This window comes from Eretmochelys imbricata, chromosome 8, assembly GCF_965152235.1.
Source record: "Eretmochelys imbricata isolate rEreImb1 chromosome 8, rEreImb1.hap1, whole genome shotgun sequence".
NCBI classification, from domain to species: domain Eukaryota; kingdom Metazoa; phylum Chordata; order Testudines; family Cheloniidae; genus Eretmochelys; species Eretmochelys imbricata.
In genome coordinates this window covers 94,536,950-94,558,678 of record NC_135579.1, presented here as the reverse complement: position 1 = coordinate 94,558,678, position 21,729 = coordinate 94,536,950, and the positions used below count along the sequence as shown (strand labels likewise).

The following is a 21,729-nucleotide window of genomic DNA, read 5'->3' as shown; positions in this document are numbered from 1 at the left end:
TATTCAGATTAATCTAAGAACAACACAAATGCAGAACATGGTTAAAATAGGATATTTAGTTATGTTATGAGCTTTTATTTAAAAAGCACATTTATACAGCAATAATTTCGCAGATACAAACTTCAATTTTGTATTCTACAAAAGTCTTTGAATATTCTTCTCTTTACAAAATGAAACATTACAAAAATACAGACAATTTAATATGATTTTTTTATACAATTGTCTCTAGTTGTAGTTATTTTCATTAAAATATTACTACCACAGACCTACAATATTTTAGTCGACTACAAAAAAAAATTAATTCAATGCTTTTTTAAGCAGCAAAATGTAAATAACACAGGTCAAGACACAGTTTATAATCATAGTGGATATATCTAAAAAAATTGTTTCAGAAATAATATTTTACATAGTTAATTTTTAATGTTTTATACATTATTTATATAATATTTATATATAAAAAATCATAGCTTGCTATAGCTGAAATGATAGGACGGATTGTGTAATATAGATGTGCAAATGGCCATTCCACGTGGTTTGCATGATCCCTTTTCCATTTAGCGTTTTTTCAAAGTTTTAAGATAGATCTTCAATATTTGTCTTTAACTTCCAACAGAAAGCCAAAAAGCTAGGAGAAGTAGGCAAGATTCTGCTCTCTTTTACACACTCTTGATGCACTACCGATGTAACGGAGATCAGAATTTGGCCTAATGTCTATTGAATGGCTTATAACAAGACCCTAAACAGAGGAGATGAGGGAATGCTCAAAACTGTTTGAAATCCAGGCTAGGACGTTCCACCCAGCAGCCCGTCCTAAAACTGCAGAATCAATGTTCCCTGGGACTCAATCCCAAATTCATAGTGCTAACATATCTTCAACAAGATCGACCACTAACAACTGACATGACGTGAACTCCCAAAGGTGGCAGCAATAACACAGAAAATCCTTCTGCAATTTATCAGGGCCAGAAGTAGTGAAGGGAGCCTTTTTAAAAATTAGGCCATTTGTCAATTTTGTGTAGGCTTGATGCCTCGTACAGTACTAATGTCACCAGGTACGTAGTGTAAATGAAAAGATTTGGCTTCTAAGTGGATAACAGATTCACTCATGCTCAGTTTGTTGTGGAAACACCTTAGATTGTTGTGGGGGGGGGAGGGTTAAGTTTGTGTAATATGACCAGGCACCCTTCTGACATTTCTGACTGGGCAAGCTTCTTCTGAACCAACATCACAGTATGGAACGGAGTGAAACAAAGCAATATTACAAAGAGGAGGGGAGGAGAAAAGAGCGGTGACACTTAGAAACCAGTCCCAAATCTTGAATCAGTGCTGTTTCTTGTATACAGTGCTATATAATTTAGTTTTGAGTTTTTCTTACCGGCATTGGAAATCTTCATAGTAAAAGCTAAGATGGCCGGCTTTACATAATCATTTAGTGTTCATTATGCTATGAACAATTTGGGTTCACTACAACATGAACACTCAACCAATTGCACATCCAGAATTCCGGCATCGCTGTTTGTTTGTTTTTCTCATTGTTGCTTTTGACTTAGTTGAACAACACCCATTTCATGCAAATGTTGCAAGTGAAAAGGCCAGAGAGTAAGACCTTATTAGTCGGGCAAGAAAGTCTCTCCCTACATTCTACTGTCTGATGAGATTTGAGAGCAGCAGGTAGTTGCTGTCAGCAGTCATTTTTGCAAAAAAAAAAAAAAAAAAAAAGGGAGGGGGGAAGGATTGTGGAGGGAGGAGGGTTGCAAAGGTCTACACCATATTGTGGTGATTATTCCGTTCAATGATGTCCACAGGTGAAAGGATATCTTTCCGGATTGGAGGAGGAGGCAGGGAGGTCTTCATCTTGGGTTTGAAGAGGTCTGACACATAAAACACCTGTAAACATAATTTAGAAATCAATGTCGCGACATTTACTCACACACTATTTGATAGGTTATCAGTGAGAGAGTATTCATGTTCTATTTTACTGCAATCAAATTCTTTGTGTTAGCAAATGACCGACCACAGGACTGGGACCTAGGAATTCCCAGCTTTGACACCACCTCACCGTGTGTCTTTAGACGCAGGGTCTGGTCTCAGAAGGTACTGAGCATCCTCAGCTCCCACTGGGGCAATAGGAGTACTTAGCACTTTGTAAGATTGGGCCCTTAGCCTACGTAGGGCTGTTTTCCTAGTTGTGGCATAGGCATGTACAATTCTTGACTACAAGCCACATGGGGTGTTGGGAGGTTAACGGATAATGGCTCAATATGAACTGTTGTGGGCATTAATAAATTATTGCATTTATACGCTATAAATAGATTGATAAACACACAACTCCACAGCTTAGGCTTGAAGCTCAGAAATAAAGAGAGTTCCTTGGGGCAGGGACCATCTTTTTGTTCTGTGTTTGTACAGCACCTAGCACAACAGGGTCCTGGTCCAGACATAGGCCTCCTAGGCACTACAGTAATACAAATAAATAATAATAATAATGATCAATATTCTAGACTCAAAGAACCCCCCCTCCCAAAGTTTAAATCCTGCTTGCCTGACTCACACAAATAGCCCCGCTGACTTAAAACGGTCTCTGATGGGCAATTAAAAGCCCTAAAGTTAAAACTACTCTACAAATGACGCTATCTGTAATGAATCGGGGCTGCTTGATATTCTCTGCTTTCCCCTTTTCTCATGACACATGAGCTACAAAATTAACGTTTAGTCCGGATGACTGTCTAGCAGTCAGAGTCCAACGGAAGGAGGAGATATTCCTGAATACCCAATGAAGTAACCACGCTGCCGGATGTGAAAAGGCCAGTGTTTGACAATTTAGGGAGGCAGAAACACAATAAGAAACAAAGTACTGGGAGGAAACCTTCATTTCCTCCTTGGCAGCCATGGCCTAACCCTTATCAGTCCAGCGTGACTGCTGCACTTTCTCCCTTACTAAACTTAAACCTGAAGCCAGAAGGGGAAACAGTCAGACCGTGTAACTCTCCGTAAACAGCAAAATACAGAGAGGACTCATCTTTGTTATTTACACCAGAAGTTTGATAACAAAACAAAAAAACAAAAACAAACATCAGTGACTGGTGAACACACATGCCAACAAGCACCCAGGCTACTTCACTGCCCCACTTTTGATAAGTCTGTGAGTCAGAATTTACCAGCTGAGCTGAAACTTATTTTGACACTGAAATTTGACAGCTGTCCATAGATAACGCATGGCATTTTACTATAGCCAAAGTGATAGGGCGAATGATACTTGGTATTTTAATGTTTGCAGAATCATAGCAATGCAGGGCTGGAAAGGACCTCAAGAGGTCATCAAGTCCAGCCCCCTATGCTGAGGCAGAACCAAGTATGCCTAGACCATCCCTGAGAGGTGTTTGTTCAACTTGTTCTTAAAAACCTCCAGTGATGGGGATTCCACAAGCTTCCATAGAAGCTTATTAGTTCCAAGCATAAACCAAACATTGGCTGTGTGGGGTTAAGCTTCCCTTAAGGAAAGGTTATCCTTTTTTAATGGTCCATTATGGGGTTTCTAAAGCATCTGGTGCAGACAGGATACTGGATTGGATGGACTAGTGAGCTGATCTGGTATAGCAAGTCCTACATTCCTAAATTCCAATCAAGCTGATAGGATGGCAGCCTTCAAATTATAAATGTGTTTGTATCTCTTCCTACTGCAGTGTTTGATTTAACACACTCAAATGGAAAAGGGATAAAATGCTTACATGAATAAGACTAGACTACACAATGATATTAGCTAGTCCAAGTACAAGGGTTATTGAGCTGCATGTTTCAGGGTGGTTTATTGGTGAAGACAGGAAGGCATTTTCCTTTCACTCCCTTCCCCATCATACAGCTGTCCAGATGCACTATTCAGCAGGAATATTCCTTTTCCACCTCCACCTCTTTTCTAAGCTACTATTGGAGACAGGAAACCAGGTTATATGAACAACTGGCCTGATCTGAAATGACAATTTATTGCTACATCTAAAACTGAGAATCTGGGGGTCTGAATCCTTCACTTTTCAAGTTTTATGACTTATCCATAAATATTTGTCTTCAGCAGAAAAGCATAAGAGGCCCAACATTTAAAAAAAGTATTTTTTCCTTGAGTGAAAATGCTGACATTCAGATGTCTAGCTAACTACCTGTGCCCACATATCTGCTGATTAGACAAATAAATGCTAGCATTTGTGCTATAGTAAACTGAGGGGGTAAAATTGCACCCACAAAAACAGAGATTTGGATGAGTCCTTTCTAAAACAAACAAAAAGAATATCCCGACGAGAGAATGCATTGCTGTAAAATATTTTTCTTTTTTTGGTTGTTAGTACTCAAAAAATAAAATAAAATAAAATAAACCAGCTGTTTTGGAGTAATTTTGTTGCCATTTCTTTCACATGCCTGCCACCTATCATTGGATTCAATCAGAAAAGTGTCCAACTTCTACATCAAGAAATTCATGACAAATCAATTTGTGGGAGGAGGTAGGTGGCGTGCAAGAGGCAGATGGGGATTATATTGAATGTGGCTTTATTTTATAAATGTCAGTTATGGATAGAGTATTATCCTATGGTTGGTTGTTTTTTAGCCTTTACTCTGCAGTTTCTTGCTTTTGAGGGTTTAATTCAAATACTTGGTAGTAGTTTTAATTCCCCTTTAAACTGTATTTCTCTCTAGCATGGCTTGAGGCTATGTACACACTTATAGGAATCCTGAAACATGATCTTTTAGGGTCAAAACAGTCTGCTAAATCCTCCTAATGCTTGAACTGTTTAACACTAAAAAGGCTAATAAATGTGCAAAGTTTTTACTTGGATTTGTTCCATTTCCTGTAGAAGGTGCTTTCCACCCATAAAAAAAAAATTGACAGCAGAGAACTGGGATTGTACTATACAAACTAAGTCAGTATCTTATATTTCCACTTAATAATCCCATTTCTTTTCATCATATTAAAGAAATCCATACTCAGATACACAATAGTAAAACAAACTAATATGACTTTTATGAGTTGACACCAAAAGGTATCTTGTCTGTTTAAATGTTTCCACTCATGTAAACTATGTGATACGTATTAATCTGCTTATAGTGCTATTTTGATTTTCGGAAATTCTCATCATATTTCACTTTGGAACCAAGTAAAAATGTTTCACCAGCTGGAAGTGCTTGACACGAACGTCTTGCGTTTGTTATTTCAGGCCAGGAAGGACAAATGTGTCTGCTACAACTTTTAGCTTTGGTAACTCTTGGAGATGAAACACACAACTGGCTTCCACGGAGAATTACGGCATGATTACTACTGCACTTAACGGCCTTTTAATATCAACAGCCTGTGACACAGTTCTTGAGTCACAGCAGAAGGCTGTTCTTCAGGCTGAGTGCCGTAAGAAATGATTTTGAGTCACCCCTCTCTGACACAATGTAGTGTAGTAAGGAGTGATAAACCTGTAGCTAAGCAAGGAGGCCTTGAATGCCCTGGGAATCAAAGGTCAAGCCTGGCTTTATTATCTTAACCAGCTAGTAATGTAACAGAGAGAAAGCCCCAGTCAAGTGAAGGGGAAATTACTCAGTGTGCATCTCCAAAAAGGGTTCCATGACAAGCAGGAGTTTATTGTTCTATGGGCTGATTAGCTCAATAAGGGCAAGACAAAGGGCAAGACAAAGAACTGTAACTTGTAATGGCTGATATTAACTAGCAATTCATTTCAAGGCAAATCTTGCCCCTGCCTCACTGGTTCCAGTGAATTTCCAGCTTTCAGAACTGGCCTGAAATCTGTTTTACAAAGGTATAGCAGAATCCTGGGGGCGGGAGGGGTCATTAGGTTGATGTGGAAGTGAGAGGGGGCTCGGATCTGGCGGGGAGCATAAGGAAGTGAGTTGGGAGCTCCCAGGCCTAAGTCCTCTTTCATAGGAGGGGATGTGATGCATTAGGACTGTGGAGACCTCAAGGTTTCAGCTGTGGCTTATGACAGAGTACTTACTCCTCGCCCCACTCTGTGGAGCAGAGCTGTTAATAGCAAGATGCTGCTGCACAGCATCCAGCCCAGAGAGCGAACCTAACAAACAACAAATTCTACACTTGATGCAATGATCAGGAGCTTTTCTTGTCCCACCTTAGTATAGACAAGGCCATAGTGGTAAGGGGTGGGGAGACAACCTTTGAAGAGTGGCTGATTGCTAGCCTACAAGCAGTTAGCAGCTGGGCAGGAGAGGGAGGAAGAGAAAATGGAGAGCTTGGCGTGGGAGTGCAGGGAAGTTGTGCAGCCAGCCAATGAGAGCTAACCCTGAAGCTGCAGGGTGGTAGGAGAGATGCAACCCTGTGATCTCTGAGCTGTTCTGGGACATAGTGGTAGACGTAATAGATGTGGTAGCAAATTTCTAGGATCTAGGGCTATTAATTGGGGGTGAGTCTGACCCTAGGCATAGGATGGAACGGGAAGCTAGTGAATTCTATTATGAAAACAAAAGCCTACTGCTTACAAGAGAAGGTCTAAGGTAGGATTTAGAGAAAGCCTGATCCTGGGTCCTTTACTCATGTGAGCCGTTCCTCTGACATTCTGACACTTTAATTTGGCAGGAGGTGGGAAGGTTGCTTATTCCTACACCACTGCCCTGATTCCAGCTGCAGGGAGCCCTGGAGTGACTTCACAGTGGCAACAGCCTAGCAGCTTGTTAGGGCCCTTGGCTCTTACGGCTAAGGGGGCCCCCAACCATCTCCCCCAAAAGAAGGGAAGAAATGTAGGCCCATAGTGGGCAAATATTAACCCTGGCCCTCATTTTTTAAACAAGTGAGTTCAGGGTTCCAAGAATATTTAGCTGTTATTTGCACCTGGACAAACATGTGACAGGGGGTTGGGTTTGAATCCCATTGGAAACCCCTTGTATCATTTCCAGGCAGTAGGAACAGGGCAATGAATGATCAGTGTCCCCTCCACATCCGGGCAAGGAATAGAGGCATACAAAAGAGCGGTGAGTAAAATGGGTGTGCCCTGAGCTCGAAGGGAAAGACCAGGCCTGTTTGTGAAATAATGAGGCAGCTGCTTCCTATGTTGATTTACTTCGTCACAGGAAAATCAGCCTATGGGAGCAACATTCTCACCCTCCTCCTGGCCCAGTACAATTTGCCATCTGTTAAAGGGTCAGGGAGGAGACCACCAGATTTGCAACTTGTCACTAGACAGGAAATGTACGAATGTCTGTCCCTAGCATCTGGACCTCTATTGTCTTTCAGAACCCACTACTTAGATCAATATCGTGTTTCATCCTTTTATCATGTTGTTGTGCATATTCTTTTCCCCCTCTACCTGTGACAAAGCTTTAAAAAAGTGTCAAGAAGAAGAATATGTGGCTTAGGAAATGCACACATAAAAAACCAGTCTGACTACATACACGGTTAGTATCTAGACATTAAGCCACATGATGTCATATGAAGCACCTGAACTGAGAAAACCTGCTTCACTGTTCCAAAGGTTGCCCAAGACCTTTTTGCTCCCAGAGCTTTCAGCAATGAGGTGTTGTTTCTTTAATTGGCTGCTAAGGGTATTAAAAGGTTTCCAAGGCTTTGAGGAATACCGTGAGATTTGAACAAAAGATAGATATGAACCATAATGATTTTGCTCCTGCTATGCATAAAAGAGGCAAATTTAAGAAGGAAAGTCACACACAGTAGTGGTCTATGTGGAAGACTTTCATCAGTTAACCCTTTGGCACTGGCATTTAGGATTTGCTGACACTAAGCCATAATGGTGCATTGGCACTTGGCAATGGCAAAACCCAACTCCCACAGCCAAACGGGTTAATCATTTTTTAAACAATTAGATTACAGCATTTGTTTGGGTTTTTGCTCAGGTTTAGCATTTTATCACAAAGTGGAAAATGCACAAGCAACCTATTTTCCACTCCTGCAAATCTCGAGTGAACTTTATTTCTTGCCTCAAGGTTTACTTTACTTCCAGATCAAGCAAAATAAAAAGTGTGTAACCTTTTGAAAACTTGGTTTTAGGAGTTTCTAAAGCCACATAATTACTTTAGTCCCCAGTCCCTTTGTTTCTAAACAAGATAACTACACTGAAAACAATCACGTCATTACACGGAGCCAGCGCCTCCCATTCTGCCTACATTAAACGTTTACATGTGTCACTTTGAGTTAAAGGACTGTGCAATCAGGTCACTCTTTGGAAAGTAAATTGCATGAGAACAAGCCAGGCAGTGGCAGACAAGCAATCATGGCTTTTGTAAACCATTTTCTCACAAACCTTTTTGCCACATAAAAAAACAAAACAAAAAACAACTACAATCAAAAGAACAAACCCAAGATCCACATTCCCAGGCAGGGAATTTTTTTGGTTTAACTCTGAAGGGAACATATATGTTCCCCACCTCCAAGACAGTCTTCTGGGATCTTTGATTCTGTATAGATCCTCTGCAGAGGTTTGAAAAGCAACACAGTTTGCATCAACAAAGGAGTGTTTAACCTTTAAGGAAAAACTGCCACCACTGTTTGCATATTAGCCTCCCTAAGCTGCACTCATAATGTGCTTGGATTGGAGAGGGCCACTGATAATTGAATCCTTGCTAATCAGCGAACACACTGACCCTAATGCTGACAGGGCAGACCAGAACTCAGCTGCTTCACTTAAGATGCTGTGTGGGTTTTACATAACTAGGGTTTCAGATGAGATTCTCTACATTTTACATATGAGACTCATTTACAGATGAGACTCTCTACATATGGACTTTGATCCTGCAAATCCTTGGCTGGTGCATTTGTCAGTGTCATTACTCAGTAGTGCCAAGTAGGGGGATGCACTACGTGTAGCTGTCCTCATTGCAAAGCACTGCCAAGTGCCCGCATGTCTGCTCCCTTATTTGCAAGGGCTCAGGGGTGGAGAACGTGCACAGCTGAAGACACAGGAGCTTAACAGCCATACTCCTGCTAATGAGGCTCTCTGCTCTTAAGCCTCAGAGCAGCTGCTGCACAGGAGTAACCAGGTGGCATTGCAGCAGTTCTCTGATGCAGGATTGAGTCCTCTGTCTCACGTCTCACAGCACTCCCTACCTGCTCTGGCAACATCCATGCCCCCAACGAAGACAGATTTTTAGAGAGTCATTTGGTTTACGCTGCATCTTCTACCCTGCAACCCACTTGAGAGAGCCATCCACCATGTAAATGTTAACTCTCAACAGCCCCAGCTGCCCTAAAGTGGCTGGATTCCCTAACATGGTCAATAGCCTCTCTCACAGGTTATGCCCCACCAGCATCTCCAGAGTTACCAGGATTGCCCTGTCATTAGTGCAATAGTAAGAGATGGCACTCACTATGCAGTAAGCCACCAGGGCTCCTTGTGCAAATCCTGCCAGCACATCTGTAGGGTGATGCTTGTGGTCAGATACACGGGACAATCCTGTGTAAAATGCCATCATGATCAGGGTAAACTGCAGCAGGGGACGTAGCAGACGGGCTCCTCTCCATGTGAATCTGGCCTGCAGATATAACTAAGGATTGAAAAGAAAAACAAAGGGGAGCATTAATTTTACACCTCGGTCACAGTGTGTGCAGCAACGTAGAACAAATGCACCAGCTAGCTGTGGAAATGGAGCGGAGGAATGTCATTCTGCCCTCGGATACATGCAGCTGGCTGCCACTGGATACAGCAGGAATTTCATGCATGTATCCAAGGGAAGAACTTGGTCAGTAGCGTGTTATGGTGGAAGGGGCGGGGGGGGGGGGTGTTAAAGGAGATGAATTACTTCAGATAACAAAAGCTGCCCAGAGAGGGGTGCCTGAGGTAGTCGTCATGGCAGCAGAACGGGTGGGATTCTAATCCAGTGGTGAGCGGCAAGGGGAGCTGGATTTCTGGGGGCTCAGGCTGGAGCTTGGACTGTGAGCCAAACCCCACGCTTAGGCTTCAGAGCCTGAGCTCCAGCCCAAGCTGCAATGTCTACCTAGCTATGGAGTGGGGACAGGGCTGTGGCAGAGCCAGGGGTTGAGCAGTGAGCACCCCCTGGCCCTTTGGAAAGTTGGCTTCTGTAGCTCCAGCCCCGGAGTGGGTGCCTGTACCAGGAGCCGCATATTAACTTCCAAAGAGACACATCTGGCTCTGGAGCCACAGGTTGGCCACCCCTGATGTAGACGGACCCTCCGAGAAAGCGGTCCACACCACTGAGCGTTTCCAATTCCAGTTCATTGTGCATTGACAAGCCTGCTGAAGGTAACAGAGAATTGTTGTTTTTATCCAACGTTTGCCAAGCAGAGCAATGAGAGTTCACATTAACACTATTGCTTCTATTTAGCCAGACCCAAAATTAGGCTTGGCAGAATTCAATTTTTATTTTATTTTTATAATTTCAGCAGATCATATTGATGTTTATTTTTAAGCATTTTTTCCAATTTTATCTATTTAAATGTTCAGTTATGCAAAATTATGGGATTTAAGCATCTTTTTCTGTGATCAATTTATATTTTCACAACTGTGGGAAATTTGGCATGGGGGTGTCAGACAATAATTATTTAATGGCAGTGTAGAGATTCAAAAAATTAAAGCTTTACAGCCATTAAAACATAAAGTGCCAACAGCACGTGTTAAAATATACAAAGCAAATATCCTTATGTCAAACGCTGATAAGTTCTCACTTTCTTTCTTTGCCTATCTGTCAATTTCAATGATCATCAATGGAAATATTTTTTGTCAGTTTGTGTGAATAACCCTGAACTTGACATTTACCAACATTTACCAATAAAAAGCTAATCTGAGAGGGAGGCAAGCTGTTTATCTAAATGCAGGAACTCTTCCACAAGAAAAAGCTGATGGTAACTATGCACATATCCATCTCCTTCAATCTGTGCAAACAGGATAATTATTAATGGACAAACAAAGAGCCAGCCCTGCTCCAGAATAACTGACGTGTTACAGTGGGGTGCACTCACTACTCACGCAAGCAGACCTTATGTTGTGGCTATTCATATCAGGAAAGACCCTCTCTTTGCCAGATTGAGCCCTGATCCTTCAACATACAGAATTCTACAGTGCCTTTGTGTCACTCAAAATATAGAGAGGGGTGTGTGTGGTGGGGGGTGGGGGGCAATGTTACTTTTACTTACAAGGGGAAACAAAAGGACTTGACCTGAAGTGAAGAAGTTGAAGTGACGTCAAATGGGTATTGTCCCCCCTACAGTTATCTTGAGCTTTTTTCCGTTGCAAACGGTGGGCACAACCTACTTCCCAGGTTCCTGTGGGAACTGGGGAAACCAAACGGGAAGAGACGACAGGAAAACTGGAACCTTCTGTCTACAAATCAAAGTTGCCTGAGGCTGATCACCCCACAAGGCAGAGCCAAGAGGAGCAGTGCCCTCCCAGAAAGTGCTCCCTTCCTGTGCATGAGTGAGGAAGTGGAGACGGGTGGGGTGGGGTGGGGAGGGCTGGATGGGGGAGATGTGGGAAGGATGTAGGTCAGGAAGTCATAGCACTGTCGGGGATATGTGGGTGCCTGGGGAGGGGACAGGAGCAGCAGCTTCTTCATTAACACTTGCAAGACAGAATACAAAACCCCCCTAATGTCTAGAATTGTAGCCCAGCTAAACATCCTACACAGCTCTGCACTCCTTACCAATGAAATAGAAAATATAGCCAGTAGCCACATGGAAAAAAAATGGTGATTGAGTAAGGTTTTTAGGTCAGCTGCTCTGCTGGCAGAATGGTGTAAAGTGGCCTTTGTGTAAATGAGAATCAAGCCCATGGATATTTCCATAGCATCCCAAAAAACACAGCAACACTGTGCAAAGGCAAACCTGGAAAGCCGTACTAAATGGTTTAATACATTGTGTCTGTTTCACAAACCTTTTATTTGCCCCATTTGGAAAAAGTATGCAGAATAACGTTAAAATGATCTGAAGAAGCATTTGCATGAATCTAGCAGATGCTTCATATTATCCAAATTGATAGCCAATTAGGATTGAACAGAGCAGTACCAAAGCAGCTCAGTGTTGGCCAAAGCACATTACAGAGTCTATGGAATACAGCAACATATATGCTAGTAAATTCACTCCCACACATTTGTACTTCAGTTTTTAATAATAATTTATATGCTACGGAAAGAATTAGTTAATCATAAAAATGCGTTATAAACACACTGCATCTCTCATCCAGAAGGATTTAAAAGCACTGCTCAAAGTACACGCACTTCAGATACTGCTAAAATGCAGTCATCACGGAAGTGGAAGACTTAAGCTGTTTAATAGCACAGTGCAACACTACATAGCAATTTAAAACTATGTAACGGTGGGCACTTCTTTATTCACAGAACCAGTACCTTCCACGTGTTTCATTAACAGTGAACTGGCTTCTGACTGTTTTTCAAATGTCTATGTGCTCAATCTGGGCCAAATTCTGATACCCTTGGTCATACTGAGTAGTCCTTTACTCCTTAAGAAATCAGTCAATGAGAACTAATTGTAGAGATAAGATACTGTAGAACAGGATTTAAGGGGCTCACAATCTGCTCCTTTATCATTCAAATGCACTTTCTTGAAGTTTTTATACAGTGTTGTCCCTTTAAAAGTCTACATTTTGGGATCAAGGGTGGTGGTTTTTAAAGCAGCTGAGGGATGTCAACTAAATTTTCATTGCCACTGATGTTCAGATGCAAGATTGCAGCCTCTGCCTCATTCCGATACAAGCATGGACCCTGTATACAGCATTACACTTTACACACAGTGCTGCTCAGCTTTGCTAGAAGAACTCAAGAGCTAATTTCATGCATAAAGCTTTATGCAGTGTTCATTCCAATTCCTTAAGAAAGAGGTTTCAAATGTTTGATATGCAACAATAATGCATCTATCCCCTTCTGTATACCGTTTTGAATTACTTCTCTGTCCTCTCCTCATTGCAGCCAAAAGGCTTTGACTAAAGAGTTCAGAGTAGAGAAAGCAAGAATTTAATTTTAAAATAACCAATTAAAAATGAGCATTGATTTAAATAGAACATAAGCTCAACAGTGACAAACTCAAGACATTTGGGGGTAAAACAAGAAAAAATGGCTTCAAAATGTACAAGTGCAACTGTTTGTGTGCCCACCTTTCCAAAAACAAATGTCCTAATTGTGCCACACATCAGGTATTGCATGCACACAGTTCAGACTTGCACATGTCCTTCTGTAAATATGAGACAAGAGCAATGCATTCCTTTATTAGGTAATTAAGACTTCTAGGTGCCCAAGTTGCATGCACTTCAACACACAGTCAAACTGTGGAACTCCTTGCTAGGTGATGTTGTGAAGGCCAAAAATAAAACAGGGTTCAGAAAAGAACTAGATAACTTCATGTACGATAGGTCCATCAATGGCTATTAGCCAGGATGATCAATGATGCAATCCCATGCTCTGAGTGTCCCTAGCCTCTGTTTGCCAAAAACTGGGAGTGGATGACAGGGGATGGATCACTTGGTGATTGCCTGTTCTATTCATTCCCTGTGAGGCACCTGGCATTGGCCACCGTCAGAAGACAGGCTACTGGGCTAGACTGGACCAGTATGGCCAGTCTTATGTTCTTATGCACATACACCTGATTTTGGATATTCAAAAAACATGCAAGTACAATAGGGAGGACAGTCCAAAAATCAGAGCACTAGCCTGGGACTTGGGGGACCCCGATTCAATTCTTTGCTCTGCCACAGACATCCTGTGTGACCAGGGGCAAGTCACTTAGCCTCTCTGTGCCTCAGTTCCACCTCTGTGAAATGGGGATAATTGCACTTTCTTACCTCAAAGGGGGTTGTGAGGATAAATACACAGAAGACTGTACCTAAAACATAACATTTCTAGGCATGAATTTAGGAGGCTGGACTGAGGCTATATTGAAACTGTAGCCCTCGGTGTGTGTGTGAAATACATATCATATGGGAAGAAAAGCAAAGCAAATCGGAGAGCTAAAGGGAAAACAGAAAGCATCAGAATCTCCTGGCACAGAAAAATCAGTGGTATAACGTAAGGCAGGAAACCCCCAGCAGCTTCTCTACTAATCTTTTTCAGAGCAGACTGTAAGCAATTTGCAAGTGGCTTCTGCTAAATGTGTAAATGCTGCCATGCAGGAGAAGTCTAGCTGGGGGTAAGATAATAATGTAAAATATGTTACTCCCACTGCAGCCCACTGTGTAGCATTAAAAGAAAGTAACATACAATGATTAAAAGGAGCAGGCCTGACAAAAGGCAAGAGGGAAGGGAGGATGAAGTGACCTGCAATAATATGTAGTAGTAGCTATTTAGAGAGCCGAGAAGTTACCACAGAACCAAGATGGCTTTAGGAGCAATACATAGCTTTTCTCCTGCCAGGGAACTTCCACTGATGTCAGGGAGAACAGAGTGTGGTCAGCAAGTGAGCCTAAGCAAACAAACAGTTTATGTCCATCTGTAGGATTACAAGTCAGGAGCAGGCAGGGAGAGAAGAATATATACACTTTATCTTTATGGTTTGGAGGCGTTTACTGAGGAAGGTGCTGAGTAAGTAACTTGGCTGTCAAACAGAACTCCCATCTCACTGCATCCATATCACATGGCTGCATTCAGCCAGATCTAGGAAATTTGTCATTTTCTTTCCTAAGATTTCGCTCTGAGCATTGGCAGGGCCTTATCGTATTTCCCTGACTGGACTCTTTACGCTTGACCTGAAGTTATCTTCCATGTAAACCTCTCTCCATCCCCCCCTCCCTTTGAAGAGGGCACAAATCCTGGAATGCTTATTTGGGCAAAACTCTCTAAGCCAAATTCATCCCTGGCGAAGTCCACTAGACTGACGGGATGCAGTTAGCTGACTGATTGTGAACTGCAGGATTAGAAGCACAAAAGACCTCATAGGAGCAAAAGCACGTTTGCATTTTCTTCCTTTTGTTGACTGTATAATCTGAAATTTAATTGCAGATGGTTATCTAGGGGTCACATTTTGGCCCTGATCCCATCGAAACCCCAAAATTATCAGCTAAGTAGAACTTGAACCCAGCACTTGTTTTTCTTAAATGACTCCAGAATGCCCCCTGAGCTTGCATCTGCATGCCACTAAACTCACACCATTCTTGGACCAGAGACAGTATTCCATGACCCAGCTCTCCCCACTAAGCCACAAGCAAAGAACAATGCTAAAGGACTGCAATCAGTCAGTTAATCTAAGGTGACATAATAACAGCAAACCTAAGTGATAACCGCTGGCATCTCAGTTCTCATGAGGGAATCAGGATCACTGGAATACAGATAACTCTGATAGTTGTGAGGTTATTAGGAAGATTCTGTTACCATGCGGCATTGAATTGCAAGTTGATAACTAATGTTTCTCCTTAATTATGCTCATTGACAGATGGGAAAAAATTCGCTGCTATTCTTGCTTTCAAAGAACAGAGAAAAGAACTCTGAGTAAAAGTTTGGTTCCCAGCACAAAGCTGAAGCTTTATGCAGGGCTTGAGGAATAGAATTCTCCCTTCAGCCCAGAGCCAGGGCATTAGGGCATCAACATAGCTAGTCCAAAGATGTTACTTCAGGTTAATGATCGCCCTAGAATCCACCAGCTTCCTCCTTCCTCCCCACTGCGCTTAGCTCTATGATCCACGTGGGCTGAAAAGTCCTATTGTACAGGCCATCTGCATCCTTGTAGTTCAACATCCTTATGGGCCTTATCTGACCTTCCGCCTTGTCTTCACTCGGGGGAGAAAAAAAGCTGTGTTCTTAACTCAGGTTAACTACCAGGAAGTAAAATCCTATTGCAGATCAGGCAGTTTGTAGTTTTCACATTAGCAGGTTGAGATAAACGCCAGGTTTCCCTATAGTCTTTAACTTGACCTGCTAAGTCCTGTGAAAACTACAAACCTCCTTGTCTTCAGTAGGGTTTTACCTTGAGTGAAGAACACATCCTATCCTCCTCCTCCCCCCCCCCCCAACATCCTACTAACAGGATTACCAGAGAGTCATTTCCCTTTGTAAATTGTTATACAAAGCAGGTGACGTTAATTGCATGTTTCTGAGGACCAGAAAATGATACAAAATGTAGCCCTGAATCTGTGTTTCAAATTGAGCCTCAAGCACTTTCTGTGTGTATTAAATGTCTTCCTGGAGTCACTTCCATAAGGATTTGGAATATAGAATCCCCTCTGGTATTTAGTATTTATTCTTGTTTCACTAATGGGGGAAAATAGTAACAAAACTCTTGGCCCCATTTGGATATTTTATCGGTCCAGTTCCTAGTGGATAAATGGTCTCACTGGGGGGTGGGGAGCCACTACAATTTACACTAGTTGACAGCATCACCAGGGAAACCAAGGACTGTCCCATCTTCTCATCCCCAGGGCTACACTCTCCAGGTCAAAGTTGGAGCACTTGGGTTGGGCACTGTGGGGGAATCTTGCAATACTATTTCTACTCTGGATCATTTCTGTGGATAAATGACAGGCTGGGGCTATCAGTCAGGCACCCTTCAGGAATGCTAAATCCACCCCATATTTGGACACCACAAAATCTGGACATTTTCTAAAAGTGTCTGACAGTTTTTGGTAGTGTTTCCCCACACAAGTACATATTTCCCAGTGAGTTTGAATTCTCCATCTAGGCTCTCATGGCCAGAGATCTGGCCAATGAATGGCACAGACCTGTTGAAAAGAAAGGTTAGCATGAACAATATATATCTTTATTGAGGATTTTGCACATCAGTGAATTATTTTAGATACCCACACACTCACAAACACAACATCTCAATGGTTTCGTGGGGCTGATCATTTAAGAATGAGATACTTGCTGAAGGTGAGATTCTGCATTGTTCACTAAGCCCCCATTAATTTGTCCAAGCATGTCTTTAAAAAAGGACCTGGTGACTAATGACCCCCAATCTGCAGGAGATGCCTGAAAAAATTCAGCCAGTTTCCTGGTCCACAGGCCCCTGCCAAGCCCTCCATCACATGAGCCCTCAGCAGTGCAGCAGCCAAACTTTTGTTAAGCAGCTTCTCAGGAATTGGAGAGCAAATGATTTGTTTACATCAAGATAATTGGGTCCATCAAACTTACTGACACAGAGACATATTACAAGCATGCAGAAATAGTGCTTGGAAGTGATTTATCTGTGTTTCAAACCTGTCTTACAAAGCTCTTCTCACCCAAACAACTGGGAAGGAGAGAGGGTTTTTTAACACCCACTAATACAATATCATTAGTTTTTCTATCATTATCAGTTTTTCACTACAATGGATTTTGTGCTGGGGTGGTATATTTTCATTATGCTTTTGGTAGCAGAAAATACAAAGGAGAAGACTCTTGCACGGAGTGGCAGGAAGGTGTGGAATGACAAAGAGAAAGCCACTACTGGACAAGGAGAGGGACTGGCTTCGTGACATCAGACACTCACTATACACAACTATGTCTCCATTTGTTTCTTTTTCCCGCCCCCCCTTCAATTTCCATCAAATCCATTAGCATAATTTTTGCCCCAGCTCTATGAGCACAATTGAACAGATAGCCTGACAGTGCCTGCTACCAATCCTAGCTCAGTATTTCAAGCCTTAAAAACCTCTGGGAATTCTGGGCCAGTAATCCTCTATCCAGAGGAATAAATGGAACCAATCCAATGTCACAGGTCAGATTGTTATATCCCAGCCAAGGAGCAGAGGTCGGTGCCTTCCAGACTGCAGTCTTGGAGGACATAGGCTCTACTGGTCAAAAGCCAGCTTCCACACTGTTTTGTTTTCAGTCTCTAATGGGTTGGGGGAGAGAGGCAGACACTGCAGAGTGCTGACAGCCGAAGTACTTCCATATGAGGACGATGGGAAGGGCAAGGGCAGGGACGAGAAATCAGAGCTTGATTACTGTTGGAGTGCCATGGCCGCAATCTCACTCTCTCTCTATCACTGCTAGCAGCTGCAACCGGGGCCCTGTCCCACAATGTACTTCCCAGTAGATTCAGATGAACATGCTGCCCTTCTGGAGGAGTCTAGCACAAGACTCATGGGCTGCGACTATTCAGTTGTGCGCTACCCCAAATACAGGGCAGTCATTAAAAGCCTTCTGTGGAGCTCGGAGAAAAATATATGGCAGGCACTGGGGCAAAGTGGTGAAAAATGGCAGGACCAAAAAAGCATTGTTCCTAACGTCCTGTGGGAGCATCTCCTGCAAGATGCCATCTCCAGGCCTGGCTCTGGCCTCTGCAGGGAACCCAGTGCATGGAGCATTTATATGGTCAGGCCCATCCTGCATACCTGAACGGTCAGTGTTCCCTTTTGTTTCTAACTTGCTGTGTAACTGCTGGCCTCGCAGAAAAAAACCTGGCAAAGTTTGTGAGAATAAAACAAACCGCGCAGTGCTTTTAACATAGGAGAGAGAAACTTGGAGGTCTTTCGTCAACTTCCAGTGAAGCCAGTTGGGCAAAAATCCCGAGAGGTGCTGACCGGCATCTCTTGTTGTTGTTGAAGACACCCGGCACATCTTGGGAAAGGGGGGATTTGCCTGAGTCAGCACTTCAAGATTTGTCCCCATGTATTTTAATAAAGAAAGCAGCAGAACAGAGTCCTTATGATTTAAGAGTGTGAGTTACTCCTTTGTGGTATCAGGATCAGCAGAGGCCTTGAAAAGGTAGTGGCGGAATCTAGCAAACAATAGGATCAAACACAGAAAGACAGCACCAGTCTCGCTTATTGTTCTGACAGAACCAGCCACCTGTTTAATTAAAGCTGCCAGTCCTCAATTTCCTGAAGCCAAGCCTGGAAGCCTATTAGAGATGACCTACTTGACTGCCTGCAGAACCTTATTTAATACTCATGTCAAGCAATGGCTCCAAGCACAGTTTGGAAAGTTTTGCAAATCAGCCATTAAGGGCTTAGATTTCTGTGAAACGTCACTGCGTGGGCTTTGGCACTATGAATGATTCCCCTCCTCTCCTGACACGGCAAAGGAACTTTTAACCTGTTAACTTTAATTAAAAACGCTGCACTTTAGGGTATATAAATACAAATCACTCGTGATGGCGTGCTGGGGTCGGGGGGAGTTACTGTTTCATGGAAAACTGAAGTAGTGATTTTTGTTGATGGGTAAAACAAAACAGTCATTCAGAAACAGTGCAGAACTGTTGCCACAACCCTGGGTCTCTCTTTCTCTTACACACACAAACACAACATTAAACCCTATTTTGTTTGCGGATGGGGTGGGGTGGGAAATGTCCAATTCCTTTCACATCACATCTCCCCAGCCATTCACTGACAACGTTGTTTTAACGTCGCTGAGAGGAAATGGCGTGAATGTTTACAGAATAAATTTGAAATGTTTCAAGGAAAGAAAAAAGAAAATGAGGAAATAAATTAAGGGAACCCCCCCGAACTGTCTAAAAAACCCAGTAATTAAATTACAGAAACTGCTTCCAGCCCGGGGAAGGGGGGTAAAAAAAAAATCCATGATTAAAAACCAGGAGAGAGCCATGGTAATTTATCTTTTCAGATGGCAAAGTAAAGGAGGGGTGGGGAAGTGCAGCTCGTGGATAAATAAAAGTTCATGTTTAATGTTTTCATAAGTACAGGGCTGTTTCTTTGGTTTCCAATCTAAGGTTACAGGAGATATGGGGGCCGCAAATCTTTGAAAGTATCCAAAAACCTTTTTCCTAATTACTTTTTACACAAATCACTGTCCAAATCTCCTTTCCCAAAAAGTTTACCATAGTTCCACCCATAATTGACCTGTGCTGGGTTGTTTCATGAGTGCTATCAAGCATGCCTCCAGCAGCTAAAGGCAGGAAGCACCTTGGCACACTGCTCTATTCAAGGGCAGAGTAGAGGAAGGGCAGAACCATTTTTCATTGACAGAGAAAAACAGACCAGCCCACAGTGTTAGATCAGACTGTGTGGGGAGGCCAGTTCACCTGCTTTGCTTTCAGATTTGGCCGCAAATGTAACATGGAAACCAGACTTTAACCTATAGGGGCAGCAGGTTAGGCTTATATATTCATCAAGTGCAGAGACCAGAGCAAGCTGCCTAATATAACTGTAAATAGAGCCCCTGTGCATTGATCTTAGGAGATGCAGCTTCCTTGTTTGGCTCACCCCAAACTCTTGTTGACTTCAGTGGGAATTTGAGCAAGGAATGCAGGACTGATCTGGAGATTTGGTAACAGTCTTGGTGCAGCCAAGGTCTGTGTAACCGGACAGAAATTTCAGGAGTCACAAGACCAAACAATGCTAAAAAGTTCAAGTATTTTTGAGTTTTTAATGGCAGTTTTTTATTCAGTCCCTGCAGTCTTCTGATGTAGTCAGAGCAACGTAATCAGCTGCCAAATTGCTACAAGTGGGGGTGAGCGTCCCATGTGGGGATGCTGAGGTGTGCAAACAGGTTTGACTCTCAAAAAATGGAGGGTACTCACCACCAAATAAAGCATGGTATAGAGCGAGAAGGAGGCGTGACCAGAGAAGAAGGATTTCCTGTAAGACAGAGAACACGTATGAACCAGCCATTGTAATATTAGATTGAACCTGCCTATGAATAATCAAGAGGCAAGACTGTGACCTGCCTCTTACAACAGGGGAATTAGGAGATGTAAGGTACACCCTTATTTTTTCAGTATGGGCTACCTGGCATTGTGGGTGGGGAAGCAACTTATCTGGGGCTGCTGCTCCCCCCACACCTAGTATGGTGGACAGTGAGTGGATGAGGAGGGTATGTATCAAGCATTGGCTCCACCCCCATCCTGACACTCCAGCCAATGCAGCTGAGCATGGCAACATGATTAAGTAGACCAGTAGCAAATTATTTCCTCTACGGATCAAGAGGTGGAGAATCATGGGATTGCAGTTCCCTTCCTGGTCTGCTTTTGGGGCAGCTATGAACTGTTATATACTCAGCAGACTGGTAACTTACAAACCAGCCCAAGATATCTGGGAATTTAGGCAAACACCAATCAGGGTGCATTAAGTATAACTTGTAAAGTTCACCCAAAAAAATATCAAAATTAAATATCCAATGAACACGACATAAAGACTTTGAAAAAGACTTCCTGACGCTGTTTGTTGTCTTTACATAAAGGAAGGGCTGTTTTGCTGTGTAGATCCAAACCACTCACCTGTGATGTCAGCTCTTATGGTAAATTCCCACATTGAGCAAGCATTCATGAAACAATGTTGTGGGAGTTAATAGAAGGAAGGAGAAGTATTATTCAGCAGAGTTCAGTAACTCCTTAGGGAAATTGCCAGTCAATAGTGGTAGCTCAGTGGCAGTCTTCCCAGAGAAGAAAGTTTCCAAATGATCCACTGCTGGCAGAAGGGACCTGAGTTGTATTTTGTGGGACACCATTTTGGCAGAAACAACCATTTTTCCCCCTATGTTGTCAAGGAAATGCCTCTCACCTGGCTTCCTGGACTCTGCTGTCATTTCCCCTACAGGTGTAGTTTTGAATGTAGCCTTTAGAGCAGTCGATTACTGAAAAGTCTGGATTACAAACTTCCAGGAAATGAGGTCGCAAGCGTCCGACAGACACTTTGGCAATGTCTGTGAAGGACTGGCTGATGGCACAGCCAAAGGCGAAACAGCCCACTTGTTTGTAGAGAGCCGCCACATATGGGTTCTGGATGAAGGACCGAGACTTCTCCTTTAAGTAGTGAATCCGGTAGAACTCCCCTGTTATGATCTGAGGGAGGAATTTTAAAAAATATATATAAATAAAAAACACAGTTTGCATTAAGAGGTCACATCAGGTAAATGTGCAACCATACAGGATAATAAGATCTC

The 21,729-nt window shown here is 42.7% G+C and overlaps 1 protein-coding gene across 1 annotated transcript in view; it reads right to left on the bottom strand.

The window, feature by feature from the left end:
- Positions 1-466: 466 nt before the first annotated feature.
- Positions 467-21,729, bottom strand: part of PLPP3 (phospholipid phosphatase 3) — a 64,400-nt gene continuing 43,137 nt past the window's right edge. The window contains exons 3-6 of the mRNA XM_077824179.1: positions 21,348-21,628; positions 20,369-20,426; positions 9,322-9,498; positions 467-1,887 (exon numbers count right to left, since the gene is read on the bottom strand). Of these exons, the coding sequence (XP_077680305.1) occupies positions 1,762-1,887; positions 9,322-9,498; positions 20,369-20,426; positions 21,348-21,628 (642 nt within the window). The 3' untranslated portion in view covers positions 467-1,761. The remainder of the gene's footprint in view (positions 1,888-9,321; positions 9,499-20,368; positions 20,427-21,347; positions 21,629-21,729) is intronic.